At 40.4% G+C, this 20,572-nt stretch overlaps 2 protein-coding genes across 2 annotated transcripts in view; both read right to left on the bottom strand.

The window, feature by feature from the left end:
- The window catches only part of LOC130170894 (phospholipid-transporting ATPase IC-like), a 17,034-nt gene extending 5,882 nt beyond the window's left edge, over window positions 1-11,152 (bottom strand). Inside the window, exons 1-22 of the mRNA XM_056378591.1 lie at window positions 11,148-11,152; window positions 10,821-10,893; window positions 10,495-10,565; window positions 10,199-10,290; window positions 9,954-10,112; window positions 8,801-8,889; window positions 8,518-8,726; window positions 8,197-8,405; window positions 6,962-6,993; window positions 6,676-6,832; window positions 6,074-6,262; window positions 5,822-5,934; window positions 4,460-4,627; window positions 4,001-4,112; window positions 3,787-3,862; window positions 3,564-3,687; window positions 2,622-2,808; window positions 2,260-2,483; window positions 2,061-2,144; window positions 1,755-1,979; window positions 652-790; window positions 281-411 (exon numbers count right to left, since the gene is read on the bottom strand). Of these exons, the coding sequence (XP_056234566.1) occupies window positions 281-411; window positions 652-790; window positions 1,755-1,979; window positions 2,061-2,144; window positions 2,260-2,483; window positions 2,622-2,808; window positions 3,564-3,687; window positions 3,787-3,862; window positions 4,001-4,112; window positions 4,460-4,627; window positions 5,822-5,934; window positions 6,074-6,262; window positions 6,676-6,832; window positions 6,962-6,993; window positions 8,197-8,405; window positions 8,518-8,726; window positions 8,801-8,889; window positions 9,954-10,112; window positions 10,199-10,290; window positions 10,495-10,565; window positions 10,821-10,893; window positions 11,148-11,152 (2,868 nt within the window). The remainder of the gene's footprint in view (window positions 1-280; window positions 412-651; window positions 791-1,754; window positions 1,980-2,060; window positions 2,145-2,259; window positions 2,484-2,621; window positions 2,809-3,563; window positions 3,688-3,786; window positions 3,863-4,000; window positions 4,113-4,459; window positions 4,628-5,821; window positions 5,935-6,073; window positions 6,263-6,675; window positions 6,833-6,961; window positions 6,994-8,196; window positions 8,406-8,517; window positions 8,727-8,800; window positions 8,890-9,953; window positions 10,113-10,198; window positions 10,291-10,494; window positions 10,566-10,820; window positions 10,894-11,147) is intronic.
- A 2,481-nt stretch (window positions 11,153-13,633) lies between these two features.
- LOC130170896 (phospholipid-transporting ATPase IK-like) lies at window positions 13,634-14,528 on the bottom strand. The gene is made up of 3 exons (XM_056378592.1): window positions 14,467-14,528; window positions 13,940-14,031; window positions 13,634-13,756 (listed from the first exon to the last, which is right to left on the bottom strand). The coding sequence occupies exons 1-3, from the start codon at window positions 14,489-14,491 to the stop codon at window positions 13,634-13,636; spliced, it is 240 nt and encodes a 79-aa protein (XP_056234567.1). The 5' UTR covers window positions 14,492-14,528.
- Between the last annotated feature and the right edge of the window lie 6,044 nt (window positions 14,529-20,572).

The raw sequence follows: 20,572 nt of genomic DNA on the forward strand, positions 1-20,572 counted from the left end.
GCAAACAAAGAAGTCAGAAAAGCAGTGAGACGTACACAACCCAAGAATTATCAGTGAGAAAAATACTGACAATATTATGTAACCATTGGTAACACCTGAGTAAGGCAGCTGCAGCTCGTTTCGGAGACAGCTAAGTTTCCAGTAGTTTGGAAAAAGGCTGAGAAAGGCTGTAAGAATATCTTCATTTCAACGGATATCTAACATCCACTGGTACTGCACCTCTTTCCCTTATTGTCTCAATTGAATTTTTCTTCTGTTTTTTTTCATGCAGTTGTCTCACCTTGTGTTTGTCATGGACGGTGAGGATGACATTGAGGGCATGAGTGGTCACTGAGGGCAAAACGGCTGTCCAGGCTGTGAGCAGAGCTGTGAGCCACACAACTGGATCGATGAAGGCCTTATCAGACACGCCTGACGAAAAGCACACACACAGAGCAATCAAACCTGCTCACAGGCACAGTGGCGGATCCTTCAATTCAAAGAAACCACATTAAATAATCATTGAAATGGACATTTCATGCTGTGGTGTATGTTGTTATCTGTTCTTTTGATATTGTTTGTCTCCATCTGAATCAAATCCAGCAGTCCCTGCAGTAATGGGATGTTAAAATGGCCACAGCCAGGAGGCCTGCAATAAGTAGAGAAGTGTACCAATAAAGTTGTAGTCGCTGGGTGATCTCTGAAACAGGCGGTTGTTGTGGGTGATCCTTGTAAAGATGAAGAACAGCAGCAGAGAGACACACACAGCTGCGATATTGAACTTCGTCCAGTATCTGGTCAGCAGCATAATCTGACAGACAAACAGCGACACTGTAAAGCATGGTACATGTGGACGTATCTTTGGGTACAGGAGTGGTTAAAAACACATTTGTTTCAGATATGATTATATGAATAATGTTAAATGTTGTTCATATTAAAGGAGATGCAAACTTCTTATTGTAAAATTAAAGAAAATGTAACAACGCAATTCATGTTGACTTTTCTGTATTGGCAAATCTCTCTGCAGCCTTTTAACAGTTTCCAGCCAATTGCAATAACCAACAGACCAACACAACTCAGGTAAATATTAGATTAAGATTGAGTCTCTAAGAACTGAGCAAACCAACTGCCTGTGTGATAGATGACTTGTTATGTTATACCTATATTGTTACCAGAGGCATTTTGTAGCACCTACCAGAATTTAGCCTCTCCAAATTAAAAGAACAGGGGATTTGACGTTCCCTCTGTTATAGAAGGAGCCTTCATCCTCACCCTCTGTTCCAAAACTGGTCTTCTGAACAGTTTAATGGCCACATTAGCAACCTCTGCCAGTTCGCTCCTTTATTTACTGTTCTGATTACTATACCATGCTGTGATAGTGTATGACAGAACACTGTTCAGTAATTTAAATTGTCATTATAATGTGTCTCATTTTTGGTTACTCCAGCTGCAGGTTGAAAGAGTAGAGTTCATCATTTCTAAATGATAAAGTGTAGAGTCACAATAACAATGTTTACTTTTTCCACAGATAATACTTTTGTGTTTATATGCACATGATCATTTTGATTTCTCTTATTTTGTTTTTCATTTTGTCAAATGCACAGATGTGCCCACAGATGATGTAACAAAATCACATCACATTATGACATTAGATTTAATTATCAGTAAGGCAGTATCATTATTACATTTAAAGAGTTAAAATGTTAAAATATTCCTTGTAACCAAAATGACGTGATATCATCTGTGATTTTTTAAATAGGAAATGTGATCCTGACCTCAATTGTGGCAATAAATGTGGCGGCCATGGAGACAGTGACTGCCATTGTCTGGAGGTCAAAAGCTGTGTTGTAGAAAACTCCTAACGGGATGAAGAAGAGAACGAGCGAAGTGTAGACAGCATACAGGAGCGACAAGGAAAGCATCAGAGGGCTGGAGAGCTCCTGTCTCTGTCCAGACTTGTACAGCTCCGGCCCCTTCAGGCTGCTTTCTGCACACACATCCTACCACACAAAGAGGCAGCCTGAAGTGTTATGACAGAAATATTTATCTGATTAATCAGTTAATAAAAACCTCTGTATCACCTGTTCAAAGAAGGCAAAACAAATAACAGGGGACGCTGTGTAGAAGACTGTGTAGAAAGCGATGAACCATGTCTCATACATAGACTGAAAGAGAGAAACAGACTGGAATAAATGCAAGATGTTTTCTCCATGTTCAACTTCAATTCATTATGTGACTTTAAGGCTTCATGTCATTGAATTTAATTCACATGTGGCTAACCTGAGCACTGAAGCCATTGAAGAAACTAAACCATATGTGCACCAGAGCAAAGCCACAGGTCTTAAACAGGAAGTAGCGCAGAAAGAGGGAAATGCGCCTGTATGACCAGCGCCCGTGGATCAGTAGCAGCCTCTGCAGAAACCTGAACTGGGACAATGCAAAGTCTGCATTCTGCACTGCCTGACCTCCTTCCACTCCTGCCACTCCAACACCAACATGAGCCGCTGGTGGATGACAGCAAGAAAAGACAGGGATCGAAAAAGAGGAAGAGAAATGTAAAAAACATGAACACAGACACAGTCTACAGTTTAGAGCTACAAACACACATTTTCTCTGTCATCTTTCCTTGTCGCCTGACTTACTCTTGATCATGTTTACATCATTGGCACCGTCCCCGATGGACATGGTGACTGAGCTGGTGTGCTTTCTGACCAACGTGACGATGTCAGCCTTCTGTCCGGGTGTTACACGGCAGCACAGCACCGACTGACACTGCTCTGCCAGGCTCATGAACGTGGCGCCCCATTCTGGTCTCTGATCAAACTCTTCCTGGGGTACAAACATCATCATCGAGCAGCTCAGTTTAGGATATATTTGTATGAAATGACCTTTTAAAACTTTAATGGACATTTAGAGGAGTTGCCAACTTTGCTTTTGGGTTCAAGATGGTCTCTGTTTTGAGGTGGCTTTGACATCTCACAGTAGTAATCATTTTCTAAAGCCCCTAAAAAAATGTCACCATAACCTCAAACATTCATGACTAGATATGCAAAAAGCCACAGGTTGGAAAAAGTTTAACACTCAAAAACTTGTCTTTATTTGTTCTGTGTGTGGCTGTATCAGATCTGTCTGACAGTGACTGACTGTGATGACACAAATGTCATCAGATTTCGATTAAAAGTTGCTAAATACCAATTGGTGCATGGTGGTATGTTACATCACAGCAAATCAAATCAGTGAGCACAGAGAAAGAGGCACAGACAGACATATGTGAAAACACCAAAACTGTTGTAACTTGGGCAGAAACTCTTATGTTCATATACAGGAGGAGGCCATCAGGGTCTTTGAGGCATCTTATGCCAGAGTATATTTTTAGAGAAAAACTGATGCCTAAAATCTTATTTTTTATGTCAGTACCCTATTACAATGTAAACAGTAGTAGAGGCTTGTATTTCTGCTTTCAAATGACCTCTGATATAAACAACACAACTTTTCATGAGTCATTTGCAAAGTACATGATGACAGCTATTTGACCATTTAAAAACTTAATAAGCAACCTATTTACTGTAGAGTCCGGAGTTTACCAGCTCAGGTCCAGTGAGGACCACAGCAGTCTTTGCTCTAGCCGTCTCCATGTCTACCGCCCACAGCTCTGTCTGTCTGGCCTTGAAGAAACTGACCCCTGGGTCTGGGGCCTGGAGTATCTGTCTGCAGGGGCAAACACACAAAGATCAATGAGATGGTGTGAGTGTGTGCATGTGTGTGCTTGTGTATTTTTTTTAATTTTTTTTTTTTATCATTGCCAACCTCAGCTCCTGCCATTCCAGTAATCTGGTATCAGGATCCAGTAGTTTGCAAGAATATCCAATATTCACTGCAGTCTCTATAAGGGTGAAGGAAAGTGGAGCAGAGAAGAGAGAAGCAAAGACTTAAACCATAGTGAGACTTTGTTTTCATGTAGCTACAGCTCAGCATTTAAAATGGTGCCATTCCCCCTTCCTGCTACAGTATGTCACAATACCTTTTTTGTCCCCAGTCAGTACCCATACTTTAAGCCCAGCCTGTTGAAGCAGAGAAATAGTCTCAGGAACGCCCTCCTGAAGCCTGTCCTCTATAGCCGTCACCCCCAGAAGCTACAAAACATGAAAGTAAGCATTTTTACCTTTCCTACAGGATATCAGCTTTATTACATAGAAGCACGAATACAACAAAGAGACGATATGGGTGATATTCAACCTCATAGCATGAAAAAAACATATCGTATTACCTTAAGTCTCAGGCAAACAGGGATTCAATTTTCTTCAAAGAACTATTCTGGCTCAACACGTATAAAACTTAATTCAGGGAAACACAGTGCAGAAATCCTTAAGCACAAGCTTGATTTAAAAGGGTTTTCTGTGCTGGTCATGTGTGTGTTTTCAGTGATCTGCTATACCATTCTAAATGAAGGATTGACAATAAACATAAAAGAAAAGCCCACCTGCAGCTCTCTCTCCATCTGGTCATATAACTTTTCCAGCAGTGCATCACGGTCACAGGTCGCCATGGCAGCAGACTGGGCCAGAGTTTTACTCCACTGCTCCCATGATGCCTCAGGGACAGATCGAACCGCAACACACAAAGTCCTCAGACAAGCCTGAGCAAACAGCTGACAGAAGATAAGTTAACACGTTATTTGATAGGTTGCACATTATTTACTGAGTGATCTTTCAGGAAGAATTGAAGGATCGACAGAGAAAACATGAGACAAACTACTAGTCTCAGTAGGACTAAACCTGAGATGACTGGCCTGATCCTTTCTTTTACTGGATCTTTAATGACTCTCAAACCCTCAAATTGAGGATGTAGTAAAAACAGTTGTGGAACCACTGTAAACAACTGACATAGTTGTGGCCTATTTGCATTTTGCCTAGTGTCAGCAGGTTTCAGCTCTTTATCTGTTTGCTTCTCTCCAGGCTCACATATACAGTATTTTGATACAGCCAAATTTCCTACAAAGCTGTTGTCAGTTACATGTTTTTCTGTTTCTGTTGTCAGACAACAGAGCAGGTTTGAAATGGTGACTGTAACGCAGCCCATTAAGACTACATGTTAACTTCCAACCCATTTCCTGATTTTATAACAGCGATGTCGTCTGACAAAATCACCAAACACATAAGTTCAAGACACAAACTGTGCTGTGATTTTGGCTATATTTACCCATATAATTATCACTCAGAGGGAAAGTTAGAAGCAAGGACATATCTTTCCTGTTTTGTCTCTCACACATTACACACACATGAGGGATCAAACAGTTTTGTTGCAGTCCAGCCAAAAATATGATAAGACGGTTGATAACAAATGACAGAAGATATTGTAGGTCCAATTTGACTCACACACATGATCAAGAAGAAGAAACTACAAATTATTTTATGGTGTTTAACCCATAACTGTGCACCTCTGTTTTACTGCTCTTAAAGGAATAGTCAACATTTTGGAAACATGACTATATGTGAAGCTACAGCCAGCAGCCCCTCAGCTTAGCTCAGCATAATGACTGGAAACAGGGGGAACCAGCTAACATGTCCAAAGGTAACAAAATCCTGCTCCTACCAGCATCTCTAAAGCTCACTGCACTGCATCACTGCACTGTTATGTGCAGGATCATTTCTTGGCCGGGCACTGCAATTAGTAAAACTGGAGTTTCACATAATGTGTCATTTTGAACTCTTTAATACTGAATTGGAGACCAAAATATCCTGACATATAATATAGTAATGCATAATATATGACATATAAATTGTAGGCTCAGTAGGTGTACTGTGCAGCACACGCTACTGGTTCAATAGAAACTTTGCTTCACCTCAAGGGATCTTTCTGTCCTTTCCTGATATGCACAGTCCCTCTGCAGTCTCTCCAGGATCACTATGTCCGCCCCTTTACAGTACAGCTTTAACCCACCCTCTGGCTCCCGAACTGGAAAACAACACAAAACCGATACACATAAATTTATCCAGAAAAGATGGTGACAGGGGATAACTTATATGTGTAATTATAACAGAGGTTGAAAGGTGGAAGACATTTTGTTAGTGTGTACTTAGAGGGCCACTCTCACCCAATACAGACATGCGTCTCCTCTTGCTGGTAAAGTCAAGCAGTGCCAGTAGCTGATATTGTCGCGTAACACCCAGCTCAGAGACGATGATGAAGTCTCTTGTCCTTGTCAGGAAGACCCAGCCCAGCTCCCTGGCTGCACCAACAAGAGCCTCCTCATCTGGGGATGCAGCCTGGTAAACTGGAGCCTCTGGAGGAATGGGATCAGCACACAAGTTGGAAATAAACATGTTGTCATTCACAAATGGTCCATTATGCCAGTCACTAGCCTTATCCGTGTGTTTTATTACAGCAGAATCAGACCAGAAGCTTAGTGGTAGAAAGATAACTGTGACAAAATACATCTTCCTTTCAAATTTTTTTAACACTGGACAAGTGGTGTCTGAGATTAAAGTGAATTATCTATTAATTGTAGCACACCCATCAGGTCAGTCAGTGTAATACAAAAACACAACAGAAATAAGAATCACACATCATGATTTCATCAAATATCAGACCAGTGCGGTCAGCTCTTGACTGAGGTTTAACTATTTTATCAGGTGGGGGACGACAGCTCACGTATCTTGATCTAAATCACAAACACACACAGATACACAAGCTCACCTTCCTTCCACTCTGCCATGACAGTGTGACACAAAGAGAGTGCTCTGAGGAAATGTCTGCTGAACGGACACTGCTGTCCTCTGAGTTTCTCCACCAGGCTGGGAGCCGACATGAACAGACCACCGCAGGAGAACATATTCCAGCTTAAGTCCATGGGCTGCACGCACAGAGGGAAAAAGATGGCACACTACATGTTACTGTGCATTGACATTATACAATGTTACAGCAGAAATTCTGATGTAAAAACAGTCATGTAGAGATGATACAAAGATTAATAATATGCTACCTCCACGTCCTCTGCCCTGACTGATGCATCACCTGTGAAAGTAGAAACATGTTATACTTAATGAGTTGCAAAAAGCATTGAAAAAGAAAGAAAGAAAGAAAGAAAGAAAGAAAGAAAGAAAGAAAGAAAGAAAGAAAGAAAGACATGGGGGTCTGAAGCAGGAAATGGCTCAGACATACAACATATGGTTGATGTGACTCTGACAAGGTTTCAATTACAGTTTGTCTTCTGTGGGCAGAGCTGGTGTTAAATATTTAGTAGACGGACTCATGGCTGTTGAATATGAGCATGTTAAGCGTCTCTTGTTGTCGCTCTCTTGAGGAATGAGTTTATGTCATGTCGCTTCCCCAGAGTGATCTTTGTTCCACTGTAAGCCGGTGAGGAAACTTTGCTCACTGCTCATTATCAAACCCTGTTTAATAAATTTCACAAAATACCGTGGTGATTAGACAGGATACAATCTTTTAACCTCACACATTCTTGGAGACAAACTGGACGAACAAACTGGACACTCTTGGGTGAACAAGAATATGAAAACGTGTCTCATTGCCACCACTTGTGTATTGCTTGCAAAACTTTTCTTATAATCACAATGAATGGTCTATTTTATTTACCAAAGGAGAAAAGTGTTCAACTTCCATCCCTTTGTTTTGCTAATTCTTCCACCAGTCAGGAGTTCAATCTACAGTATTTAAAAACAAAAACAGTAATTTTTTCTATTGAATTGAGCAAGCTCATCTGACTAATGATGGCCTGTTCATGATTTTCTAATTTGAAGATTTTTACAGAACAGGAAAGGTAAGGTTTCTGTTATCTGTCTTAACTTTATAGTGAACCATAGCTTTTTCCTGACATAGCTACATAACTATAATCAAAGTTGCTTGACGTCCTGTAAATAGGCATTTTGAGAGCATGTTGCATTCACAACTTGATGTACATCTTGTTGAAGCTGGATGCTTAGGTAAAGTAAAAGAGCAGGAGAAACAGGAGAGGAAGGTGATTTTATTTCTTATTAGATGGTGAGGTTGTTTAAAAGTCTGAGTGGTTTAATTTCCAGCTACATGTTCCACATGAAGCCAGATAGATATTTTGTTTTTGTGCCCGCTATGGTTTGGTGTTTTTTTCTAAGCAGGAAAATTAAAATATCAGATAGAAAACTACTTTGTATAATAGAGTAGTAATTTACTGAGTGGAAAATCATGAGACCAATTCATTTTATTAATGTGAGATGTTACCATAGATCTCCCCAGCGATGCAGCACTGTCTGAAGAGCAAACGGTTCTGAGTTAGTGTCCCAGTTTTGTCACTCAGCAGGTATCCCACTTGGCCAAGCTCCTCAGTCAATGAGGTATTCCTGGCCTGGGCCGGTCTGTCTGCCTGCTGCCAATACATCTCTATATCCCAGCCAATAAACAGGCTATGGATCGTGTGGATCACCTCAAACCTGTGGACACACAGCCATGGACGGCACATACAGAGTAAAACAGTATACACACGAACACAAGTGTGCTGAACACATGTATATCGGAGAATGCAGTATTGCAGATGCGACTAACGAGATGTAGAGGGCTATTGGCATGGCCGGGCTGAGCAAGATGATGTAGCTCCAGAAGATGAGGAACCCGGTGTAGACTGGATTGCCGTTAACCACAAGAGCTGACAGAACCCCTGTCTGGCTCATGACCTGACTCGAAAACACGCCGCTGCCGATGGCAAGAAGCAGAGCTGTCAGCAGCACGGACAGGACTATCTGGAGATCCAAAATATAGACAAACACAGTTTATAGTAACTCCACTCAATGCCTCATGGTTGTCATCCCCCTGGCCTTTATCCACTCACCCCGATCACCACTCTGTTGAAAACTTTTTCCGTTCGCGTCGTCTTCACTCTCAGTTTCCCGCAGTTCCTCAGGATCTTAGTGTCCACGCCTGGTACAGAACAGACTGCTATTAGATGCTGTTGCTGCAGTGGCCTGGCCGAGCAAGTCGGGAGGCCATCGTGCAGCCAGAGGGTGAGAGTTCGAGCCCTCGTGTCAGCGAGCATCTGCTGATGTGCCCTTGAGCAAGATGCTGAAGCCCTACCAGCTCCGGGGGTGTCTGACCCCGATGCTGAGAGGTCGGGGGGGGGGGGGGGGGGGGGGGGGGGAGGAGAGAATTTCCCTTGCAGGGATCAATAAAGTATCACACTATGTTTTCCAGTGGTGTTGTCTCACTCTCAGATCGACTTCTGAAAGACATTGAGTTGAATGTGTAAAAATGACAAAACTGAGAATGTGTGTCATATCTCCAAACTGTCCAAGCACAGAAAAGTGATTCCAACTTAGTCCTACAACGACAATAATATGTCAACCTTGGTAGTACTTAATTTAAAGCAGGCTATGTCAAGTGTGTGTAAGGAGGGTTAAGAGTTATAATCAAGCTCAACTGGGATCATACCAATAGACATTCTCTGATGGATGGTATAAAACCCATCTCTGGAAGAATTTGATCTATTGATCTGCTTCACCAGAACTGAAAGGGTCATAACAGTGAGATCCATGACACCTCTGCCAGGTTCAGTAATATCCGATCAATGATCACTTAAAAGACAGGAGGAGCCTGTAATCTGCCAGACGTTAACAGACCCACTCCTGCAGGAGTTAAGTACTGTCCATAATTAGCAGTATAATGTATTCCACATAATAAAATTTGTCATTGAAGCTAGTGGAGGCCACAGTAGAGGGTGAAAGAGGATAGGTGGCCTGGAAACAAAACATTTTGCAATAATCTTATCACTTTTATCGTACACGTTGTGCCATATATCCCTGCTTCTCTTCATCCTCTTTGCATCAGTGTCTAAGTATTAAACTCAACAGGGCAGATTGAGGGTGGCTCATAACCATTTTATGAACAACAACTGTAGCATCCTAGCATAATTTCTCAAGCACAGGAATTCCAGAGAAATCTGTGATGATATCCCCTCTTTGAAACTCAATACATTGTTCTACATGTACCAGTGTATAAGGTCAAGCCATAAGCAAACTCTGTGTTGCGTAGGACTGTTCCCCTCAGGAGGATGTGCTCGTTGTCCAGCAGATGACTCTCTCCTCTCCAGTGCAGCTGGCCTCTGAAGGTGTACAGGCGATTGTTGGGTTCCTCACAGAGCACAACACCTGTAAAATGAGAGGTTACATTTACTTTTTACTCTATTTGAAAATGAACACATTTTGGAATCTGTTTTCTGAATAGAAATCACAACCATCAAAGGCAGCGAGGGTCTCCTCTGAGGGGTGAGAGGTCAGCTCAGCATGTGTAACACTGAGAGCCTGCCGATACTTGAGGTTGGTCTCTCTGTGTGCAGAAACGACAGGAAAAATCCACTACTACTACTACTATACGTATAATCCTCACGAAGCTAATACATCCAATCATATATGCTGTTTATGATTATACAATGAATCAGATGATGAATGAAGAATAAGGTATCAGAATGAGTGATTATAATTATGTAATTATATATAAAAACATAGTGATTACGTTAACTGTGATTCTCACCCATCGATGTCCGCTGTCTCCACATAACACAAACTGTGAGGCTCTGAACTGCACAGGAGGAGAAGATCAGCCTGTGAGAAAATAACAGAGAGAGAAGGTTGAGTGGAAAGTTACTGGGAATACAAATAGAGCTACAGAGCATTTATCTTTCAACTCCTGCATGTTGAAATGTTCTTCTTTATACACATTCTACCTTATAGTGTAGTCTAGCAAGTAGTTAATGCAATCGTATTCTACTTGCACATCAATGATTAATCAGACACTTTGTTTTCTTCAAAACAACTTTGCTGTGTTGTTTTTTTATGTGTATAAATGGTGTATCTCACAGGGATGACTTGGTCTTTGTGGATCCGTAGTACGTCTCCCACACACAGGTCCTTCCACTGTGCCCCGTTGAAACTGAGACACAGAGCACATGAGCAGTAAACACATTTAATAAGTAAAAGTTAAATTTTCTTCTCGCAAATATGGATTACTAGCCTACAAGCACCTCATATGATTTGTAGTTGATCAAATGTAACAACTTACTAAATTTCATATATAAACATGACACAGAGATTGAAAAAAATAGCCGCACAACCAAAATTCAAAACGTGGGACTAAAATTTCCCCAAATTATTATTTAATCAGTAATGAACAAACACTACACACACTTCATGCCTATACTACATCTCAAGAAAGTTCTAAATGTGAGGCAGTGAAAAGGTTGATTTCATCAGGAATGTCTGTAAATACAGGAGTAAACTCTTTGATTATCTATGTGAATATACCTGTAGTGTATATTTTAAAGACATGTCTGGTGGGGCCCTCAATTAAAATTATATCTGTTAATGCTAAAAAAACAAAAAAAACAATGCACTATTAATTTTTCTTGACTCCATTTCTCATGCAATTACAACATATTGCCTGTAAGTGTACAAATTCTTCTTTGTGGTTGTCTATTAGTCCACAGGAGAAAACATGACATCGGAAATGAAGATTCTCAGAAACAAGCTGAAGTAGGACTACATCTGAAGATATGAGACGATGTCATCAAGAGTGGTAGTTCCTCCAAAAGGTGCGAAGAATACTCTGCCTTTGCCCTGCTCTAATGCACGAAGGGACCATCTCAGGATTCACTCATTCACACTTCATTAGAGCTTCATTAGAGGGCTGTTTCAAACAGGACCTGCACTGAGTCCTGAGAGAATAACCCACTGTCTTTGTCCTCACCTCTGGGAGATGAGTACGTCACAGGGTCGGGAGTTAATCTCAGAGTCACTGCGTCTCCTTGCCTGAACCCGAGATTGAGAGAGAGAGAGAGAGAGTGAGAAAGACACACCGTAAAAGAGAATGAGAGAAGAGAGAGAAAGAGACAGATTGAGAAGCGTGACAAGGATGGAGGAAAAGAGTGATGGACAGGGAGCGTGTGAGAGGGAGTGAGGGTGGCCATGAAAGGTTGAACAGGAGAGAGGAGAAAGGAGAAACGCCATTACCGGGGCTCTACAGTGACACCAGCTGGGAGATTTACACCCTCCACTAAATGATTAGTCAATAGAGAGGGGTCAAGCAAGCGTTTCACCCAGAGCTGTTAACGACCGTAACTCAGTGATGCACTTAACCAGAGAATTCTCCATGCAAAACATCACGCCTGCATTTAAAAGGAAAAGCTTTAATGATAGGAGAGAAAATTAATGCTACTGGGATGACTGGTTCTGTCAATGAAGAGAGGACAAGGAGTCAATGAGGACAACGAAGGAGAGAAAGAGTGCATACATGCTTAAGTGCCAGGTGCATAAATGCATGCGTGAGGCCGGTCGTATATTTGTGTTTTAGATCATGCATTTATGTGGAAGCATGTGCATTCATCGCTGAGGGATATTCCCCCTCCCAGACTCCCCCTGCCTGACAAAGGGGGCACGAGGGAGTTAGTGGCGGTCTCACCATGTCGTTGACGAGGTCTTTCACCCCTCTCACAGAGAGCACCATGAGCAGCGGGATTATAGTGATGTACCAGGGTATGGCTGAGATGGCAGGGACACACTGGAAACAACATGTAAGCATGGATACACACAGAAGGAAAGGGAAATGTAATCACACACATTGTGTACACCATACCCACACAGTGTCTCTACAAGTAATAATAACTATAATAAACAAACTAAACAGCTTAAAGCTATAGAAAAAGATTATAAAATTAATTCAATTTATGAAAGATGTAAGATTATTTTTACAGACTTCACAAAACAAATGTAATGTATGCTAATATGATCTCTTAGCAGAGGGATTCATGATGTCAGGGTTAAACAGCAAAGTGTCAAATCCATCCAGTGGAACAAATTTCATTGGTTAAGAACATTTTTACTTTAAGAAGACGCCCTGGGGTGGCAACTCTGGTACCATAAAAAAGTTCAAGAGGTGGATAAGCAACCTTTACTTGTCTTTGCATGCAGACAAAAATATTTACTGCATTATTGTTATCCTAGCAGATTACAGCACAAGTAGCTTGCATGATATTAGTTTATTTTATAATCCATTTTTTTCCACTCATTGCTGAGTTAGACTCTAGGTTAATGTCGTCAACGTGATCGAGCTCTTGCTGTACTGGCACCTCTGCTCAGGAACAGCCTGCCAGTTAGTTTTTGGTCTGCTGACACTGTCTCAGTGTCTTTTAAATCAGGCCCTAAAAAACATTTTTATAGACTGTTCTTGACTGACCACTACACTTATTTGTTCACATTATACTGCTCTGTCGTGTTACCAGCATATTTTATTCTATTTTTTCTTGTTGGTTGTTGTTACCTATGTAAGTGTGCTTTTTATGTTCTGGTTGTGCTGATCTGGTCTCATTGTATTTTTTATGATGTCTCCTTGCACTGGAGAGCAGAATCATTATTATAACCTGTATCACATCATGATATAAGGTCAATCTAAAAGAACAAGATATGTGAAAGGAACATGGAAGGCATTATTCCTACGATTTCAGACTGTCTGTAAAGTCAGAGAAAATCATATTTTCTCTTACAATCCCGATTGCGCACTACTTTGTTTTGCTCTTCCGGTAATTTGAGTTATTTGATTATTCTACCGCTTATTTGAAAATAGCTAACTTGAGATAACAAAACATGAATAGACAGAGTGAGGAAGAACAACAGAGCCTTCATCTGACCTGCAACACCATCATGAGAAGGAAGTAGAGATTGGCCACTCGCTGGAACTGTTCAAACAGCGTCAGGGGCAGAAAAGTCAGGGGGGAGTACTTGAAGCTGCGCACCTTATTGTCCTGACAACCAACAAGAAGAGCAACACAGAGTGAGAGAGAGAGAGAGAGAGAGAGAGAGAGAGAGAGAGAGGCATAAAGTAAGCATACGTATCAACACATCAACCTGTTTCTCAAGGCATCAGCATGCCAACAGGTGTTAAGGTACCATGTTGAAGGAAGGAAGCTGATGTAGGACGGACTCACAGCGTATCGGCCCCAGCGGAAGCACAAAAAGGATTTCTTCTGTTTGTGTTTGTGGTAGTGGCGGCTGTTTGCCCTCACCTCCCATGAAAGGCCTGTCAGACACACGTTAGTCAGGCTGTTAGTCCAGCTGCATTTGCACAGTGATTTAACGTATCATTTTCATCTGCAGGCAACAGATGGATGTGTGTGTGTGTGCGCGTGCGTGTGTGTGTGTGTGTTTCTGTGAGTGTATTATTAATATGCAAGTGTATGTAGTGTACTGCTGTTAACCATATCTCAGAGGGATTCTTATATCTGCCCCTTTCTAATAGCATCAAGACACATGATCTCCGACAGGAGAAAATTTCAGTCTGCAAGATACAACACTGAAATTTTGTGTTAATGGATGTAAATTATATTTCATTTCAAATCAAAAACACTATTCACTCCCGTCTGGATAAATCTCAGTGAGTACAGTGAAATAAAGATAGAATGGTCAGCAGGTGAAGTAAAAGGAAAATACAGGATGGAGATCAAAGGTGACATACCAGTTTCCACATTTTCCTTGGCCATGATGTTGGGTGGGTTAGGACGTTTGTAGACTTCTGTTATGCTACATGAGAGAGAAGACTCAGTGAAAGAACTGCTTTTCTACTTCTAATATACATTTATCTGTCTTGTAACTCATTAAGCCGTGTTACCATGATAACGTATATCATAGCAGGCAAAAGGCTATAAATCATTGCTGATCTACACAGACTCAGCTGCCAGTCGTAGCTGCACAAACCTTACCCAGCGTCTATTAACCACTTCATAACACAAACAAAATACAAAGGTGAATTTAAGGCAACTCTGGGCTTGTTTTCTATATGATGAAATACTGAGAAATGGACCAACTCCTCTGGATGAATCTCTGCTGGAAGCTGTGCGAGCAATCCTGATGAGAGAGAACTGAGACTGCTCGGCTCCAACCATCTGCATCAAAGCTGTGAGAATTCAAAAACAAAGTCATAGCAAATAAATCTGCATGAGAAAAGTTATTAGTGACAGTCACAATATATTTTACCTGTTACTTAATTAGTGTCCAGACCACATCTGTCAACAAATGAATAAACACAGAGGAAAGTCAGAGAGGACACTAGTCTGTTTTGATTATTGATGATTTATGTTTGTAAAGCTGTTAATAATAACTTTGTTGCTGAAACTAATCATAAGTAGCAGCGTAGAAATAACCGACACAATTCAGAAAGAGTCATGCATTTACCTGCACTGCTTGCCAGTACTGTTCTGGAGCACTGTATAGATCTTGCAACCAGGTGACATAGCTGAGCCATCAATCACGAAGCTTCACCGACCACAGCTAGAGATTAACACGGTTGTTTTCATAACCATTCTCGGCTGCTTTTCATAATGCACACCTGTTTCGACCATCCCCCTTGTTTCTCTTTTTCCTTAACATGTTCTCGGCCCCGCCTTTCTCTTTCTCCCAGGTGAAGGTTCTGGTGTCAGAGACTGTACTCCCCATGCACCTTACCTGAGGAGAGAAAGAGGAGTGGAGGAAGAGCACCTAAGCCAGTAGAGTATAAGCATATCAAATCACTGCTTAGTTTATCTAATTCTTTGCAGTTATTAAACTGTAAAAACAGAAACGTTTTTAGTATTTGGGAGTAAACTACCAAAAACCACATCCAGAAAGACTCTACACTTACAAACTGGATGAATTTTTTATCTAACCTAAATAACTTTAGTGTCCTAGAAAGTCTCTGTGGCAGTATAATAATGGTGTTTTTGCACCATAGCAACTGTGGGAGTATTAGTTTACAGGAATGTGAAAGCAGTAACACGATCAGACTGGGCGTGCATGGCCAACACCATTTTGTTTCTCATACAATCTCTGTATGTTTACAGTAATCTAAATTATCTAAATGATTATTATTATCCTATATGGAAATTAAATCCGATTAAAATATGTAAAAATGTACGCAATATAAATTAAATAGACCTTAAATAAACCCTGCCCATGCACTAACATTAACAGTATGCGTCCACAGACATGAAATATCTTATACATACGTGACTATAAGTCATTTCTGCAATTTTATTTGAATATAACAATAGCATGTAGTACAAAATTAATCATTTATGTACTTTCATTTTAAAATCATATACTGAACCAAAATTTAAAAAATGACAGCAGTTTTTTATTCATATGGTCTCAAAAAGAACAAAAAGACAAATGCTTATATTCCGAGGAACTTACAGTATGTGCAGTAAATTAGTGAAGTAAACACTAATGTATGTATAAGTATTTTTCATATGCCGGATTTTATTCCAAATAAGCTTTAACATTGGGGTTGGGAGTAGGATTAGTGTTATGCATTATTTATTTAAAAGACTTCCACCATTCTCCCTTCTTCATGAATCTAATGCCACCTGGTGGAGACAAGCACCCACTGCAGTTTAACCACCAGATGAAGGTAAAAGAAAGGTGAAATTGTAAACAATGGCACCTCTGAACAAAAGGCATTTCACTGGATGTTCGCTCAATGTCAGTTAAATGTACTATTTGTGGTTTCATATCTCTTCGGCTCATATCTCTTCCCTGTGTAAGTGAGGTTGTCCCCACAAAGGCCACGCATCAACACCTGAACGTGTGTGAATCTTACGTCTTACATGTGTGTATGTGGATGTGTGAGCATATCTAGGGCAATCTTTCCTATCTATTTTTACAGCTGGGCTCTGCATGTGAGTGGTTAAGGTGATGTGCTGGTGGTGTGGCATAGGTGCTCTCAGGCCTCCACCAACAATGATAGTCAATAGGCCAGGCTTTTCCACCACAGTTTAACCGTTACCCATCATGGCTGCCAAACCTCACAACCAGTTGTCTCTCAAAAATACAGAGTTCTTGTAAAATTTTCACTCTGCACATACGGGATAAAGCTATTTCAAAATAAAATATCAAAAATCTAAATTTAAGTGATGACCAATTCAAGCAAAATATCAAATTCTTCTCAAAACAGAGAAAAGTTCAATTACATCTGGAATTTGTAGGCACACACATGCCAGCTGGAAGGGTAAAACTTACACACTTAAGTGTGTATGTTATCATATCTGAGATTCTCAGAATTAAAAATGCAATTAGTTACATATAAATTAGATCAAAGGAACAACTTTGATGGGCTTATGCAAAGAAACAAAGAAAGAAACAACTTATTTGTCTCTTGCCAGAGGTAGTAAAATAAACAAATGGCAAGTGAGTGGCTTCACACAATCTTACATTACTCATGCAAGTTTATGGGCAAGCTACCAGAAGAAACCAAACCCTACAAATATGAGTAACACTTCTTATTTATTGCTACACCTACAAGTTCTCAGAACTGACCAATTGACAAAGACGTCATTTATTATATGTAAAAGAAATTTAAAGAAGCTGTCCAGGTCTTATCTAGCTACGATTCTCATTCTTACCGCAGTGTCAGTAGCTAGTGACAAGAACACAAGAAGTGAAGATGACAAGTTTAACTTCCTCATGTTTTGTTTAATACAAACTGGAAATATGAAAAAAACTGTTACCCTGAGGCAGCTTAAAAAAGGCACAATGCCTTCTGCAGTAACCCAGATGCTACATGTCAGATACGTACAATAACAGTAATTTGTTTGGTTGTTATTTTAAGGAAGTGACTGTGATGTAAATAATTTCTAGATAAACTTTCTTTCACTTAAATGATCATTTAGTGCTACAGGACAAAGCATTAATGAGCGCAGCAAGATGTAATTTTAAGGCAACATCTATTTTAACTGTATCGCAGTTATCACTTTATAATAGCCTTACACTGATGATGAAAACCGCAATTGTCAAGAACCACCCCAGAAGAAACATGCTCATTATCACACTGTCAAAAATATAGGCCAAGTTTCCACTTCATATTTAATGTGAGCACGTTTGTTCTCATCCTATTCTGTATCTCACAGGATCTCTGCAGTGCATGACCCTCAGACCAACCCTGTTTTCAGTCTAGTGTGAGAAAGCCAAGGGCTGTGGGAAGCTTCTCAGTGGTCTCTGCTTGTGCTCTCTCAGGGGCCTTCATTACTACTGTAAGGTTTTCATGTGCGACTGTACAAAAGTGCAGCAATGAGGAGGTGATACCCCCCATGCTTGCTGAGGCTCAACTTCCTGTAAATAGTGGTTAACAGCTCAGCCGAGTTAAGGAGCAGGAATCAGGCCAGCAGACGTCAACACCAACAATCACACAAAAGGCCTTGTGGAAAGGGCAGTGAAAGAAATAAGGTTTGACATGACATACAAACAGATGTTAAATAGGTTAAGCCAAAGCAAAGCAGTGGTATTTCCAATTAAATGGGCATTGAGTGCACAGAGAGGAGTATAGCTTGTAAAAGTAGAACATGGTGGTGAGGTTCAGGTGGGAGTGTGTGTTTGTGTGTGATGAGTGGGGGGTGACATAACAACATCAAAGTTCCCAGACTAAGTGATTAGACTAACCCCCGATGATGAGTCACCTGGTTGTATCACTTTGTTTAGTGAAATGAGTAGGTGCACACTCAAACCTGTCAGAAATGTTAGACCTATGGTTTACAATGTATAAGCAAGACTGTGTCACCCTGTGGAGAACATCTCTGGAAAACACTTTCTTTTCCTAACTGGTGCTCTTAGTGGCAAAGCCTATCAATATCTTTACCTCAAACGCATCATTAATACAATGTGATTGTACTTAATGTGAAGAATATGATCCCAATTTCTGGAGAAAAACTGAACAGTGAGCAATGGAAAAATACCATTGGCTTTTTATGGAGGGAACCTAGGTGATGCCAACTTCTGGGTTGGCCTCCAAAAATACATACATACATCACCCCTGCCCCACTCTGTGAAGTTCTTATTTTAACCCAAGCCTGTGCCTTTGTGCCTAAACCTTACCAAACCCTGACCATCCCATCGGCTTAACCAAAGATACTCTATAACAAAAGATGACGCATTACAAGCAATGCCAATGGTAAGAAACGGTATACTTCCTGTCTCCCAAGTGGGTGTGGGATCGTGATCTTATTCAAGTCAAAACATAACAGTCATACAACACTAGATACAGTATGAAGTTACACCTAATTTTGCTGCTCATTTTTATCTGCTTGCTTATATCTGACCAACCCAGTACAAGATCATATCAGTCTGATACGCTCTGTTTTCCCTCTAAAATCAGTTAAATAATAATAACAATAATTGTGTTATTACGCAAAGAAATACTAGTTTAATTCACTTTTAACTTTTAATTCATGGTTGCATGTATATGTCCCTATAAACTTCTGCCGTTGGAAAATGATGGCAGCACTACTGCAGCAGTGAAACCAGGCCAGAACCGACAGAGAGGAAAGCGATCTGTCCTGTGAGATCTTGCGTTGCTGAGACAGAAACAGGTCCCAGATAGTTCATTTTCTCCTGATCTGTTGTATGTTCAGAAGATCTGTGGCTTAAGAAAAATTAATCGAATATTTATTTCAGTGACTATGGAGTGAAAGAATCGGTTATAATCTATGATCACGTTCACTTCTCCGATTGGAATGAACAGACTGAGACCTGCCACTGGTCTCCTAAAGGGGCAGGGAGGTGGCGAAACCCAAGTGACACAGTTACAGGAAATGATTGTAAGTGTGCCGTCTCCTTTCCCAACTGAATCTGGCTTAACTATGTGTTTTATTATTGTAACCTTGACAACTAAGGCCCAGTATGTTGTAAATATAATCAGTACAAACAGGAATTAAACATACCTAAGCACCTTGCCGAGAATACACTACAGACATTATAAAAAACACTAATACTAATCGACATACTTTAACATATTCAACACAATACAACCCCCTATACTTGGTATAGCACATGACATTAGCGAAGACATCAGAACAAAAACAGGTTTGTTTGCTGCTGCCTTCCTGTAAATATGGTAAGCACAGGTAAGTAATAACAAAGAAAACAAATACGAAGCTCACAAAACAGCTGATTAAATTAATAAACAATAACTACTTTAATACTTGTTCGTGTTTTGAATTAAAGAGACAACGTTACAGAAAAATAATACTAAACACAAACACACAGGATAATAGGTGCTTGCAATGCTACAAATTAAGATGAATTACTGACGTGACAAACTAATGACAAGTGTCACAAGTGCTCAGCTGAATAAGGAAATGATTCAGCCTTTAAGAAATGAAACTCTAAATTTGTGATCTGATTTTATAGATTTACATCAACAGACAGGTTGTGAAAGTATTGAAACTAATGAACAAGTCGCGAGAATAACTAACAAACTGGATTTTGGTCTTTTCATGGGATTTGTTGACAATGAGAAAAATAAAGAATAAAATCAGCCTCATCCTTAAACACTGATTCGTGAAGAAGTTCCACTGTATCATATTTTAAGTAACAAGCAAAGCTACATCCACCACGGCGTTAATCAGACAATTGGCTGGGTCCCATCCTGATTCCCTCTCAGACAGAAATGTTTACTAAACTTGATGCTGTATCACTATAAAACAAACAAGACATATACTGTTCTAGACAGATCATCAACATGAAGAGAAATCATCTGCAACAAGCAGTCAGGATGTGGGTGCTGCCACACAATGAGAAAGTGGCAGTGGTGAAAA

Source organism: Seriola aureovittata, chromosome 6 (assembly GCF_021018895.1).
Source record: "Seriola aureovittata isolate HTS-2021-v1 ecotype China chromosome 6, ASM2101889v1, whole genome shotgun sequence".
In the NCBI taxonomy this organism is placed as follows: Eukaryota; Metazoa; Chordata; class Actinopteri; order Carangiformes; family Carangidae; genus Seriola; species Seriola aureovittata.

Excerpts from the sequence above, each read along its gene's own strand:
- LOC130170896 (XM_056378592.1), bottom strand. The coding sequence starts at position 14,491 with ATGGCCAAGGAAAATGTGGAAACTG. Across the intron at positions 14,032-14,466 it reads CAAGGAAAATGTGGAAACTG|GCCTTTCATGGGAGGTGAGG; the intron begins GTATGTCACCTT and ends TGTGTCTGACAG. Across the intron at positions 13,757-13,939 it reads TCCGCTGGGGCCGATACGCT|GACAATAAGGTGCGCAGCTT; the intron begins GTGAGTCCGTCC and ends GTTGGTTGTCAG.